General features: G+C 41.8%; 1 protein-coding gene across 1 annotated transcript; it reads right to left on the bottom strand.

The window, feature by feature from the left end:
- Positions 1-2,110: 2,110 nt before the first annotated feature.
- LOC131740093 (zinc finger and SCAN domain-containing protein 29-like) lies at positions 2,111-6,826 on the bottom strand. The gene is made up of 2 exons (XM_059034832.1): positions 6,093-6,826; positions 2,111-2,255 (listed from the first exon to the last, which is right to left on the bottom strand). The coding sequence occupies exons 1-2, from the start codon at positions 6,760-6,762 to the stop codon at positions 2,236-2,238; spliced, it is 690 nt and encodes a 229-aa protein (XP_058890815.1). The 5' UTR covers positions 6,763-6,826; the 3' UTR covers positions 2,111-2,235.
- Positions 6,827-14,924: the final 8,098 nt, after the last annotated feature.

Here is a 14,924-nt window from a genome sequence, read left to right as displayed (position 1 = left end):
ACTCACTCTGGGTTAGAAGCAGAACGATAGAGAGAAGAGAGAAGACAGAAGAGAGTCTAGCAAGCAATTCCGGTGCTGGTTTACACTAGCACTATACTTGTTTTGTTTCGTGTCTGATTTGTTTGCTTATTTATTTTGGCCAATGTGCCATTTTGTTTTTGTTTACGTGTTTGTTTTGTGTTCAACCTTTTTATTTATAATTATTTATAATAAACTTGCGGGACTCTATCCAGTAGTTTGGTTCATTAAGGAAGATTAGTTTTGTAAGTAAAGAAGCGGCAACAAAAGGAGTACAATTGAATCTTATTACAGCTTCATTCATGTCTCGGCCTATATTCCAAAAAAATGGAATACGCAAGAATTCAGTGTGGAGTAGTGGTTAGGGCTCTGGACTCTTAACTGGAGGGTTGTGGGTTCAATCCCAGGTGGGGGACACTGCTGCTGTACCCTTGAGCATGGTACTTTACCTAGATTTACTGCTCCAGTAAAAACCCAACTGTATAAATGGGTAATTGTATGTAAAAATAACGTGATATCTTGTAAGTCGCCCTGGATAAGGGTGTCTGCTAAGAAATATATAATAATAATAATGTTGTCATACAATTAACACATTTAACAGGTTCCTTTCCATCATGAGTGATATGCCTGTCAGCTTACAGCTTGTTAAAGGTGGAATTTGGAAATACAACTATTCGGAGAAACTTAAAGGGTTTGCCTATGTGGATTACTATTTACCATGCTTAATAACTGCTTCAGAAGGAAATTCATGTTTCTGCAATCAGGGCAGCTTCAAAACAAAACTCAGAAAAGCTGATTAGTAGGTATCATTTATTGCACACATTCAAAAGATAGGATATTTAACACATTTCATCACCTTTAAGAGTAATAGTTTAATAGCAGAAAGTGACTGAGAAAATTCTGTATCTATTAATCACGGCACACTAATGAGCCAAACAGAAACTGCAATAAAAAACATATACAGAACAAATACCATGCTATATTAAATGATAAGAAATAACATATTTTGAAAAAAATAGATTCTATGAAGTAACCGTTTAAGAAATAGAAATATTGAGATATGTAATGTTTTTATACAGGAAGGGCCTGGTTTACAGATTGGACACTGGAGGATAGCATAGAGATTGAGATGGAAAGTAGAAATCAAAGAGAGAAGATGTAGTTTCTCAGGCAGAAAAGGGACTAGATTTGCAGCAGTATTGACATTATTGAATCGCTACTGTGTAATGTAATAACTATACTTGTTGTGTAGAACTGAAACTACAAAAACAATAAGATAATTTATTCATGAAAAAAAAACTTTTTGAAAGTGGCAATAGTTGAGTTCATCGAGAAAGTGAGTGACAGGTCCATGGGGACGGTACAGTACAATTAGCAGGAGTTGACAGAGAGAGGTTAGTTGGACAGCGTGAAATTCAAAGGTGTTAACAGAGAGTGAGGAGAGGTCAGAGGGGACAGAAAAGAGTAAGGCGGGAGAGAGGAGAAGACCAGTTCCACCTCCCTGTCCAGTGAGATGCGGAGGACATAAAGAGAGGACAGGACAGCAGGAGTTACAGTGTTATCAGGAGAGAGTCAGGTTTCAGTGAGAGCAAGGAAATCAAGAGAGGTGGGAGGCAAAGGCAGAGATGAAATCAGCTTTGTTAGCAGAAGAGTGACAGTTCCAGAGGGCACCAGAGAGAGTGCGGGACGGTAGAAAGTGGGAGGGGGGAGAGGCAGAGGGATGAGGTTAGAGGGGTTAGTGGAGCAGCGGCAGAGAGAGGACAGAGGACATGAGTGAAAGAACAGAATAACAGGGATGTGAGAGACAGTCATAGCAGGACAGGTGAGACAGATAGTTACAGTAGTAGTGGGAGCAGGAGCGGTGGGGGGAGGCTGTCCCCCCCACCAGTAGTTGGTGTCCAGTAGTTAGCGTCTTCCAGAGCGCTGCTAGGTTCGGATTTTCTCCAACAGCCTCTCCTCGCAGGTCTCTCCACAACTAGACTCCCGGCTCTTTGGTAGAGAAGCTCTTCGGTTGGCTGGCACACAAATAGGCTAGCTGTCTATTACACTAACTAGATAAGTGAGTGTGAGGCGTGTGAGTAATAATGGAATTTCCAGACAGTACTTTACGTGTAAAAAGTTTTTCTTTATTAATATTTACACGAAAAAAAAAACAAACAAAAGAAGGATGTGAGGGAGGGCGTGCTGGAGAAACAAAACAAAAGGATCGGAAGCTTCCTAGTCCTCTTCGTGATGTGCTGAATAAAACAAAAGAAAAAGAATCAAAACCAAGAGAACAACGTGAGTAAAGCTTCCGACCGTGAAAAATAAAAACAACAAGAACCCGGCACTGATTCTCTCCCTCCAGCCTTTCCTCCGCCTACACTTCGTGGGACCAACCCCGGACACAGTAGCACGTTCCCTTTAGTATGCAAAGCCCCGCCCCGGTAGTCAGTGGAACACCAATTCCAACTGACAGGTGTCCTTGAACCTCACGTGACTCCAGTGGCTGGAATTTACATACTCGTACTTCCGCCCCTCACCAAGGTGCCGCCCCTCATAAAGATGACTTTCGTCATGGTCACGAGATCTTGGTAAGGGAAGTCCCGAGTCGGTTTGATACCTTCTACTGTCGGGAGGCTGAATTACAGACCGAAACCCCTTTGACTCATCACATATCCCACCCCTCAGAGTGGAGCCGAAGGAACACTCGGAAACCTCTAACCCCTCCTTTTTCCCCCCCTCCCGGGAAAAAAAATCAGCGTTTTGGTGTAACTTACCCGCACGATGCCTTATTTGAAAGGCGAAGGGTTGGAGCGCCAGGTACCACCGCGTAATCCTAGCGTTTGAATCCTTCATTGTGTCTAACCACTTTAAAGGGGCGTGATCTGTGATGAGTACAAAGGGTCGTCCCAGAAGATAGTATTTTAAGGACTCCATAGCCCACTTTACTGCCAGGCATTCCTTCTCTACTACTGAATACCTCTGTTCCCTGGACAGTAACTTCCGACTGATATATAATATCGGGTGTTCTATACCATCTCTCTCCTGGGACAGAACCGCCCCCAGACCAGTCTGCGATGCATCTGTCTGAAGGATGAACTCTCGGCTGAAATCCGGGCTTACTAATGCTGGGGCCTGACTCAAATTAGTTTTAATAGATTCAAAGGCCGTCTGACACTCTGCACTCCATTTAATTTTATTTGGAGCGTTCTTTTTAGTGAGATCAGTGAGAGGGGCGGCTATAGTGGAAAAGTGTGGAATAAAGCGGCGGTAATAACCGGCCAACCCTAACAATGATCTCACCTGGGTTTTCGTGGTAGGTACCGGTGAATCCAACAGAGCCTGGACTTTTGAAACCAGCGGTTTCACTCTACCCTTACCCATTATGAAACCTAAATATTTAGTTTCTTCTTTTCCAATAGCGCACTTTGCCATGTTCGCTGTGAGACCCGCTTTCCTCAGAGACTGTAAGACGGCTTCTAATCTATTCAAATGTTCTTTCCAGGAAGAACTATAAATAACTACATCGTCGATATACGCAGCAGCGTACTCTCGATGAGGTTGTAATACCCTGTCCATCAGTCTCTGGAAGGTAGCAGGAGCTCCATGAAGTCCGAACGGCATAGTGCGAAATTGAAAAAGACCCTCTGGGGTTGAAAATGCCGTTTTCTCACGAGAGGCTTTAGTTAATGGAATCTGCCAGTATCCTTTCGTCAGGTCCAAGGTTGAAATAAACCGGGCCCGCCCCAGCTTGTCTAAGAGTTCATCTACTCGAGGCATGGGATATGCATCAAACTTAGAGATAGCATTCACCCTCCTAAAGTCTATACATAACCGTAGTGACCCATCTGGCTTGTCTATTGGTACAATTGGGCTACACCACTCGCTTCGGGAAGGTTCAATTACCCCAAGTTTCAACATACACTCCACCTCCCTCCGAACAGAATCTCTCCGACTCTCTGGAATGCGATACGGTCTCTGTCTGACTCTTAGACCTGGCGGAGTGATAATAGCATGTTCGATCAAATGCGTTCTTCCAGGCACGTTAGAAAACACATCAGCAAACATATTAATTAGATCGCTTACCTCTCTGCGCTGATCAAGAGTTAATTGTTCCCCCATCGGGACCTCAATTGCTGACACTGGCTCAATTGAGGGTCCAAAGTCCTCTCCCTCCTGTGCAGGAAATATAAAATGGACCTCCCGTTCTTTCCACGGTTTGAGGAGATTAACGTGATAAATTTGATTTTCTTTCCGACGCCCAGGCTGTCGGATCTCATAATTTACTTTTCCAATCGCTCGAATAACCTCAAATGGACCCTGCCATTTAGCAAACAACTTAGATTCCGATGAGGGAAGCAACAACACCACTTTGTCCCCAGGCCGAAAGTTCCTGATTCTTGCATTTTTATTGTAGCATTGCTGCTGCTTCTGCTGTGCCGCTTTGAGATTATCATGCGCCAATCGACCGACTAATTCTAAGCGATCGCGTAACTGTAACACATATTTTACTACATTTTTAGACTCTTTTGACTGTTCTTCCCAACCTTCTTTTATGAGATCCAAGATACCCCGCGGCTGCCGACCGTACAAGAGCTCAAACGGGGAAAATCCCGTTGAAGATTGTGGTACCTCACGAACTGCAAAAAGTAAGTAGGGAAGCAGCTTGGCCCAATTGCGTTTTTCTTGATCTACAAAGCGGCGCAACATACTTTTTAAAGTCTGATTAAATCGTTCAACAAGCCCATCCGTTTGAGGATGAAAAACTGAGGTTCTAATTGAACGAATTTTTAATAATTTGTATAATTGCTGAATACAGCCAGACATAAAATTAGTGCCCTGATCAGTGAGAATTTCTTTCGGGATTCCCACCCTAGAGAATATTTTTACCAATTCATTTGCTACTACTTCTGCATTCATAGAGCGTAAGGGAACAGCTTCTGGATATCGTGTTGCGTAGTCCACTACTACCAAAATATACCGATACCCTGAGTCTGCACCCTCCAGAGGGCCTACTAAATCTACACCAATCCTCTCAAACGGTACTCCAATAATGGGCAGTGGGACCAGAGGTGCGGGGCGAACTAACTTCGGGGCAGCTAATTGACATTCTGGACACTCAGATACATACTTCCGCACAAGACCGTAAACCCCTGGCCAAAAAAACCGGGCCAGAATTCGTTCCTGGGTCTTTTCAGTTCCTAAATGACCTGAAAATGGAATGTCATGCGCTAATCTCATGACTTCCGACTGAAAAGGCCCAGGAACCAATAACTGTTTTACGAGCTGTCCCGTCCCGGGAGCCCGGGTTATTCTATATAATAAGTGCCCAGATACAGAAAAATGCGGAAATACCACTGGTTGTCCTTCCTGCATATCCTTCCCCTCAACATATCTAACCCGTTTCCAAGCGTATTGTAACGTGGGATCATTTTGTTGTTCATATCCCAGGTCAATATCTCGGTCCCAATGGCTAGGTACACTGAGAGGAGTATCTTGTATTATTTGACCTTCCACATCAGTAACCTCGCAGCCCCGGTCACACTGAACACCTACTCCCTTACCCTGCCGTTTCAGAGATTGGTTTACTTTTGAGTCAGACACCTCCCCTTGTCGTCTCAGAGTTCCCTCATATTTTTCCACCCGGCGCTCTCTTTTTGTTTTTCTGGGGCGGATTTTAGGGTTAAACAGGTCGGTTTGCAACGGGAAAATCTCGCCAATTGTTTTCTCCCGTTGCTTAGATTGTCCCCTGGTAGAAACTAAGACCATTTCCCGACCTAAAATACGATAAAAAAACGGCCAGTCTCTTCCCAGGAGAACAGGGTATGGCAAACATTGTGCTACAGCCACTTTAACGTAAGCTGAATAACCATCAACAGTAAGTTTAACTTTAGTGGTGGGATAAACCCGAGTTTCTCCATGGATACAGGAGATAGCCACTTTACCCTGTGGCTCCCAGGTTACCCCCTCCAAGAGAGCTTGTCGAATCAATGTCTGTGCACACCCAGAGTCCGCAAATGCGTAAGAACTCTTATCCCCGACCTGTACTCTTAATTGATAAGGGCCCTCCCGACATTCCCCAATGTTCCTACCTGTTACCGCTGACCAGGATCTTTTTGCCAGGTCCACCTCCATCATCGGACAATCCCTGGCAATATGTCCGGGCTCATTACACCTGTAACACACTGGGGTAGAAGGCACCAACGGAGTTTGTTTGTCCTGTGAGTCAGTGACCGACAGGTTAGGGGGTTTTCCTCTCGCCCAAGATGGGGCTAACCTCGGCCTCCATGGTCTAAAGGTCTGGTTACCCCCTCTGGGCTTCATTGATTGGTTGGTCCGGGTTGGCTTAGGGGCAGGAGTGGGGTCAGGGACGGCGCCTTCGTTTGCGTCTTCATATGCCTCCGCCAGGATGATGGCTTTCTCGAGAGTGGTAGGTTGATTCCGTTTAACCCACTCCCGGTTTCCTGGCGGTAGAATAGACGCGAACTGTTCTATCGCGATCTTCTGCACCAGTTCTTGGGGGGTGTGTTCTTCTGGTTGCAGCCACCGGGTGCATTGATCCAGGAGATACTGTCCCGCAACCCGGGGCCGCACCCCCTCGGACAGCTGGTATTCCCGGAAGCGGCGCCGGTATGTTTCTTCTGTGATCCCGAGGCGTGAGAGAATAGCTTCTTTTACTTTGGCATAATCCGCTGCCTCTGTGGCCATTAATGCCCTATACGCTGCTTGAGCTTCCCCTGTCAAGCAAGGTGCCAGTTTCATGGCCCAGTGTTCCTTGGGCCACCCTGCTGCTTCTGCCACTCTCTCAAAGGTGACCAGAAAAGCCTCGGGATCATCTTCTGGAGTCATCTTTTGTAACTTCGGTTGTGTTGCAAACATCCGGGCAACCGCTGTTTCCGATGCTGGTGTCGACATTTTCTCCACCAGCTGTCCAAAGAACTGGGCGAGCTGTTCCTGGCGCCGTATCTCCCTCTCCTCTCGTTTCTCCTCCTGCTCCCTAAACATTGCCAAGACTGTAGCTGGATCCATCTCCCACAATGACACCACGTGTGAGGCGTGTGAGTAATAATGGAATTTCCAGACAGTACTTTACGTGTAAAAAGTTTTTCTTTATTAATATTTACACGGAAAAAAAAACAAACAAAAGAAGGATGTGAGGGAGGGCGTGCTGGAGAAACAAAACAAAAGGATCGGAAGCTTCCTAGTCCTCTTCGTGATGTGCTGAATAAAACAAAAGAAAAAGAATCAAAACCAAGAGAACAACGTGAGTAAAGCTTCCGACCGTGAAAAATAAAAACAACAAGAACCCGGCACTGATTCTCTCCCTCCAGCCTTTCCTCCGCCTACACTTCGTGGGACCAACCCCGGACACAGTAGCACGTTCCCTTTAGTATGCAAAGCCCCGCCCCGGTAGTCAGTGGAACACCAATTCCAACTGACAGGTGTCCTTGAACCTCACGTGACTCCAGTGGCTGGAATTTACATACTCGTACTTCCGCCCCTCACCAAGGTGCCGCCCCTCATAAAGATGACTTTCGTCATGGTCACGAGATCTTGGTAAGGGAAGTCCCGAGTCGGTTTGATACCTTCTACTGTCGGGAGGCTGAATTACAGACCGAAACCCCTTTGACTCATCACAGTGCGGCTGTGTGGTCCAGTGGTTAAAGAAAAGGGCTTGTAACTAGGAGGTCTCAGGTTCAAATCCCACCTCAGCCAATGACTCATTGTGTGACCCTGAGCAAGTCACTTAACCTCCTTATGCTCCGTCTTTCGGGTGAGACATAGTTGTAAGTGACTCTGCAGCTGATGCATAGTTCACACACCCTAGTCTCTGTAAGTCGCCTTGGATAAAGGCATCTGCTAAATAAACAAATAATAATAATAAAAGCATGATGTAATTTTACATAAAAAAACACTACTAGAATTATGAAGTCTACAATACAAAACCATATCTGGGTCATACCTTTCTCTTTTAGTCGATGTTAAATATTAATAGAAAGCTTAGGCATGTTAATTTATTCTGCCCTGTAACATCACACCAGTTATGTATTTCAATCTTCCCTAGAAATGTAGTATACGCTCAGTATTTAACAGTTATAAAAGAACAGTCAACAGCAGGCAATAAATTCTGATTGAATAAACGGTTTTCAATATACCAGGAGTGTGAGAAACCTTGTCTACTGTTGCTTCTAAATCAAAATTATACCAGAACTGAAAAACATCATCAGAATGTAGGTGGATGAAAGAGAGACAGTTTTATTACTTTCCTTGTGTTAAGCTGCAAATGCAATTGCTTTTTGCAGTTTTTTTTCCTGCCAACCTCCAAACACTCCCTTTGAACATAGAATATATTTAAGTATGTAAAAAAACAAATTACTCCATGTACCTTGGACCTGCAACACTGGCACAGAATATCAGCTTTTTTAAAATAATAAGGATAAGATCATTCTTATTTTCATTTTTCTTTGAAGGATACCTAAAATAACTAATGTACAGTATCCAGCTTGTAGAAAGTCCTCAAAATTGTAGAAACCAGACAGTAAAGGTAGCTTAATATCAGGATGCAAGCACATTCTGCAAACATTGGACTGACTCCTGAAAAGTTAACACACACACACACACAAATACATATATATATATATATATATATATATATATATATATATATATATATATATATATATATATAAAACAATGGGTAATCGGTAAACATGCAAATTTCAGCATTACAAGAGCCAATCAAACCGTGTGAAAGTCGCCTAACGGCTTCTACATTCACAGTGATTTAAAAGAAACATATATATATATATATATATTCAATATCTCAGACAATGCTGTGTTTCTGGATGTGCTCACAGACCATTTCCCACAGTTGATAGCTGTTCCCTATGAATACCTTTTTATATTTTTAAACAATATGCGTCGGCTCTGACAGAATGAAATACAAGCCAATGAACCTGCACTGTGTGCGGAACCATGGGTTTTGTACAACCTGTACTGACGCTGGCTGCTTTTCAAAAGGTGAATTTAAACCAAATACTGTTGCACATCTGTGCTAATTATTATTATTATTATTATTTATTTCTTAGCAGACGCCCTTATCCAGGGCGACTTACAATCGTAAGCAAAAACATTTCAAGCGTTACAATACAAGTAATACAATAAGAGCAAGAAATACAATAACTTTTGTTCAAGCAAAGTACAAGTTTGACAAACCACAATTCAATAATACAGCAGGTAATAGTGATAGTTACATCAGGATATGATTAAATAGTGATAGTTACATCAGGATGTGATTAAATACAAAGTACTACAGGTTAAAAACTTGGCAGATTACAGTATTCTGAAGTACAGGATTAAATGCAGTAAAATAGGGGGCTGATAAGAGCAAAATAAAGCACATTTACATGAAGGGTGATAGTGTCCCAGGATACAAACAGAGGAGTTCTACAGGTGCTCTTTGAAGAGGTGGGTCTTAAGGAGGCGCCGGAATGTGGTCAGGGACTGGGCAGTCCTGACATCTGTAGGAAGGTCATTCCACCACTGCGGAGCAAGGGTGGAGAAGGAGCGGGCTTTGGAGGCAGGGGAGCGTAGCGGTGGTAGAGCTAGTCTTCTAGTGCAGGCGGAGCGGAGAGGTCGAGTGGGGGTGTAGGGAGAGATGAGGGTCTGGAGGTAGCTGGGTGCAGACTAATCTGGGTCATTTGTTCCTCACTGTGAGAGACCTTACACTTCGTGTTCTCTTCTGGGAAGGCTGAATTTCCACAATTGGATAATCCATACTGACCAAATATCCCAACCCGACTGATTTAAAAGTCTGTGATCTCAACCTGGCGAAAAGGAAGCATGGATTTCTACTTATTTTTCCATTCATGTGTATAAAACACATCACTTTTTCCAATATGATACAGTATTACGGCCTCCTTGCTTATTTTGCCAGAAAACTATTTTCAATGGCTATCCGAAAAACAAAGAAGTAAAATAAACTACTTTTAATGCTGAACCTGAGCCAAAACGAAACTGCAGGGAACCATTATGTTCCTTAGTGTAGAAACTCGTTTGATGGAGGAAGTTTGAATATGGCCAGGAAACATACAAGCATAAGGCTTAAAGGATGTTTGAAAAAATATGAGTTTGATTTAAGTATTCAGGAAGTCAGTATTCTGCAAGTGGTGGCTATGTAATTGTATATGTTTTAAATAAAGGAATGGAAAACTACCAAGAGAGCTTTAGCGTCCGTGCGGCTAGGTCATTCGATTCAATATTTTATTTATCTTGCCATAGAATTTCGTATTGCATCATATAAGATATGAATAGAAAAAATCTTACCTTAGCAGGATCGTTAAGCGTGCAGTGTTGAGCCGTTCATTTAATAGCTGCTGTTTTATATAATGTATCTGCTAATTATTTGCAACTATTAACCATTGTGTGGATCTCTCCTGCAGGGATTCTTCATAACTGCTTATCCATGTCTGCTTACTGAATTACTGCAATTATAATATCATTACAATGTAGCTGTGAAACAGGGACCCTCATCCAGGGCCACTTGGAATCTAGGATGCTGGACTAAGCTGATTAAAAACACAGCCCTGGTATTCTGTTAGCAGCAGAAAACAAACACATGTAGCTGAATTGGTTTCATATGTTTCAACCAAAATAATTCTGTTGGTCCCTTGTTGGTATTTCTGTGGAGCTGTTCAATGCCAACTCCCTTAATTCTATCACAGATGAAAAGCTGTAATTTTCCAAATCTATTTAGAGCAGCTCTCAAGGGAAAACAATATGTTTTCCCCTAACTAGCAAATTACCAGAACATGGGAGAAAACATCTCCAAAGATGCGACAACTAAAGCTATCAATGAACAAGTATTATTTCAAACAGGGCTCCTCTGTTTCAGAATGATGTTGCAGGAGTGAATTGCAATACAGCACATTTGTGTTGGATGCCATCACTTTTCTCGCCGCTTAATAAATGTTGATTTATCAGTCTGCCTACACAGCCAATTACATGCACTGTAACACTGACCCAAAGGGACCCTCACAGGGACCCTCACAGTTTTTTTGCAAATTCAATATGTGACTGTTCTAATAGACTTTATTTTAGAGATGTCCAGGGATTGGAACACCCATCTACATTGCAATAAAAATGATCCACTTATGCATTGTTAATTTAGGTCAAACATCGCAATCCATCACAATTTGAGCTGACGTGAATTTAATATCCATCAGGTGGCAGTGGTGTATATACTTATGATGTATTTCTTTTCCGTTCTGGTTGGGGTTGAGTTCAAGATTGGACGATCTTAGGGGTTCCCGAGTGGCGCATCCAGTGAAGGCACTCCGCCCAGAGTGCAGGATGCCCCCTATAGCTTGGAGATTACCAGCTCGAATCCAGGCTATGCCACTGTTGACCGTGGCTGGGAGTTCCCAGGGGGCAGTGCACAGTTGGCCAAGCGCTGCCCGGGTGGGGAGGGTTTAAGTCGGCTGGGGAATAGTTGGCTCACCCCTGTGGCTCGCCATACACCAGCGACCCCTGTGGCTGGCCGGGCGCCTGCAGGCCTGCCTGTGTGCAATTCAGAACTGTGTGCTCCAACGCTGTGGTTCTGTAATGGCTTCACATCGGGCTTGCAGTGTGAAAAAAAGCAGATGGCTGACAGCACACGTTTCGGAGGATATGAGTGCTCGTATTCGTCACTCCCGAGTTAGTGCAGGGGTTGCAGTGGTGAATAACTGGGCATTCCAAATTGGTAGAAAATCGGGGGTAATATAATATTTGGCAATTCCAAATTTAAAAAAAAAATTAAATAAAAAGACTGGACGGTCCTCTATCAATGTAGCTTGAGGCATCACTCGTTAATTCCGTCTTGGAATTTTAGTAACCTCCCTCAGAGGTTCTTTAGTTTCTCCACAATGTTTGAACATGAAGGGTACTGAGTAATGTGTTTCGTAGCTTGAGCTGCATTTTACTTAGTGAAGCATAGAAGCATTTTCATGTCCTTCGTACTGCAGCGTGAAACCTCAAATGTGTTCAGTGGGGAGGTGCTTCATGGTGCAATGCAGTTTCTGTGGATCTCTCAGCTTCTGTTGTTGAAGGTTGAGTTATATTAACTGTTCAGAGTGGCTGCATTCTCTGTGGTGTCTGCTGATTTCATCGAAGATGAATTGGTTTATTTATTATTATATATGGAGCTGGTATAATGCATTTCAGATAATACCACAAAAAAATAATATCATGGAGGATTACAATCTTGACAGTGAGCTCAATATTAATTTAACATGCAAAGGGCAATGATGCTAGTCCTAAAAGCCAGGTTAATCTATTTCATGATGGAGTGCTGTGGAATGAAAAACAGAATTCATAATTATATCTAGCTTGGGTCTAAACTAGATCAAGAGGGGAGGGGCTATTTATCATGGGAGTGGAATTAATAACGCAGCTATAATGGAACACATGCAACTCAGATACTGTAGAAACACGATATAATCACCAACTGCTTCCTCAATGCTAGAGAACCAGATTGTAAATGACAGGATTATAGATAACAGCAAGACATAAGACATATTCACAGCTTTGCCTTTTGAAACAGATTAAAGTACAATAGAAACGTCTGTGTCTGAATTCAGGGCAAATACTAGTTTATGACTTCATAGTCCTTTTATTAGTAAACATCTCTATATGGGCATATACCTCTACAGAAATTAACACAAATCTGTTTATTTGACACAACATAAACAAAATTGTTGTGTACAGTGTCTACAGCAGTATTGATTATCATGAACATGCTGGTCTGCTATGACTTTGTTCACAGTACACAATATGTTTTAAATGAAAGAACGTTTGTGCCATAATTTTCAGTACATGTACACAAGCCAACCTGTTCAGAAAACTAGAGAACAAAACAACCCATCACATACTCACTGCGTTAAGATCATCTCACTGTATCCAGGTGTTGATTTTACTTTGATATACTGTGTGACTTTAAATGCAGGATTTCTCAAACTAAACCATAAACTGAAGGGATGCACTATACACATAAAAAGTGACAGCTATTAAGGAAACGGCAAGCAACCCAAGTAGAGTGCCTTAGCAGTTGTATTATAAATAAATGTATTATTATATGGATCTGCTTCAGTGACAGTTGAGTTCTCAGTCATGAACACACAGGTATTGAGCCAAAACCTAAGAAACATTTTAAGGCTAAACAACTGTGTAATACCAGCATTGATAATTTAAGCACAAAAGCATGTGGAGAATGAAATGTGATTTGAAATGTGACTCATCTTGTGCCTGTAAAGGAGAGGTAGACAGCCTTGCTCAAACTGGAGGCAGTTTTTAGCAGCCTGGTGTAACACTGCTATTCAAAGCAGGTGCAGGTGAAAAAATTAAACTTGCATCAGGCTGCATTTGGCATTCATGACTGTGACCTCAGTGTTTATTTATTAGTGTATGTCAGGTGAGAGAAACAAGAAAAAATATTTAAACCCAAAAAATAGAAAAATACTTTTTTTCTTCTCCAGCTGTAGGCTATTGATAAATCTTTCATCAAGACAAAGAAATCAATAGCATGGTATTTCTATGCATTGTTCTATTGAGCAGGTAATTTGCAGTGATTTGAGAATACCCCAGTAGACTCATTCAGGCCCAGTTATTCAGCATGAGGCTTTAATGCATTTCATTAAATCAGATAAGATTGTATTAAACATACGTTATTTAAAGTCATGCTAGAAAATCTTAATACACCTGAGAATCTAATTGTTCGTATCGGCTATTTCTGTGCTGCTCTACAAAAATATTGGTTAGATTTAGAACCAGTAGTTAATATTGGACGAATCAAAATATATGGAACATCAGACACCAAAAGAAAGATGCCAGAAGCTAGAAGCAATGCAAACCATTTGACCATTCACAGACTGAAGATAAGATATAAGAAATAAAGTCAAGCAGATAAACAATTTTTATCAGTCTAATGACATAATAGCTGTAATGTTTATCTAACAAAGTTTTACTGCAGACTTTAACATAAGATGTTTAGAATGTCTTATGTTAATATATTGTAACATGTTTTGGTAAATAGCTTTGATAATCTGTTTAATTTGTATATTTATTGTGTCTTGTACAGTTTTAAGTACTTTAAATAACATGTTTGCTGGTAGTGGTCGTGGGAAAATCCCCAAACAAAAAGTGGGCCTCCAGCATGTTGAAGATGTTTTAAGTTTAAACCTCTGTTTATTATTTATTTTACCCAGGACATGTGGGACTGATATATTTATGTTTCTAGCTTGTGAAAAGCTGTGAGTGGTGCTTGTAAATGCAAACCAAAGTGCTCTGGAAAACACTATTTATATTATTTGTCAAGTAAAGTATTATTCTTTGACAATTGTAACTGCATGTTACCTGGAGACGGAAACGCTGTTTGGAGTGTACTGTTTCAAAATCCTGTGTGCTGAGGTTTCAGTCTTGGTTAGGGGCCCGCAGGGAGCACTGCACTGACCTTTGCTCCTCCTTGGGTTATCTGCCTCACCGCACCAAATCAGCTCTTACTAGATCAAACAAACAAGCTCTGTGACAAGGCAAGGGTGAGTTTCAAAACATACCTCAAAGGTTTCACATCCATTTATTACAACCATTAGGAAATTAACGTTAGCCAGGGGCATGAATTGTACATATATACAACAACCAGGCTACATAGTTAATTGGAGTGTTTTTCCTAATCTCAATTTTCTTCCTTTATGAATGATCAGTCACAGCTAGAAATAGCAACTTGTTTTATTACTTTGTGAAATATTTGAAATACATTAATCCCTGACTTGTAGTTTATGTGGTTGTGAATATAGAAAAATGAGCATTGAACAGCAGAATAATTGCAAGGGCTATGAACCTTACAACAATGTTCAATTCAGTGAAATCTTTTAAACTCTACTTTATAC

Source organism: Acipenser ruthenus, chromosome 12, assembly GCF_902713425.1.
Source record: "Acipenser ruthenus chromosome 12, fAciRut3.2 maternal haplotype, whole genome shotgun sequence".
Taxonomy (NCBI): Eukaryota; Metazoa; Chordata; class Actinopteri; order Acipenseriformes; family Acipenseridae; genus Acipenser; species Acipenser ruthenus.
Note: the sequence above shows the minus strand (reverse complement) of the source record. Positions and strands in the feature narration are given on the sequence as shown.

Coding starts and splice junctions, on each gene's coding strand:
- LOC131740093 (XM_059034832.1), bottom strand. CDS start 6,762: ATGAAACTGGCACCTTGCTTGACAGGGGAAGCTCAAGCAGCGTATAGG. Junction 2,256..6,092: donor ATCCTGGTCAGCGGTAACAG/GTAGGAACATTG, acceptor TGTTTTATTCAG/CACATCACGAAGAGGACTAG.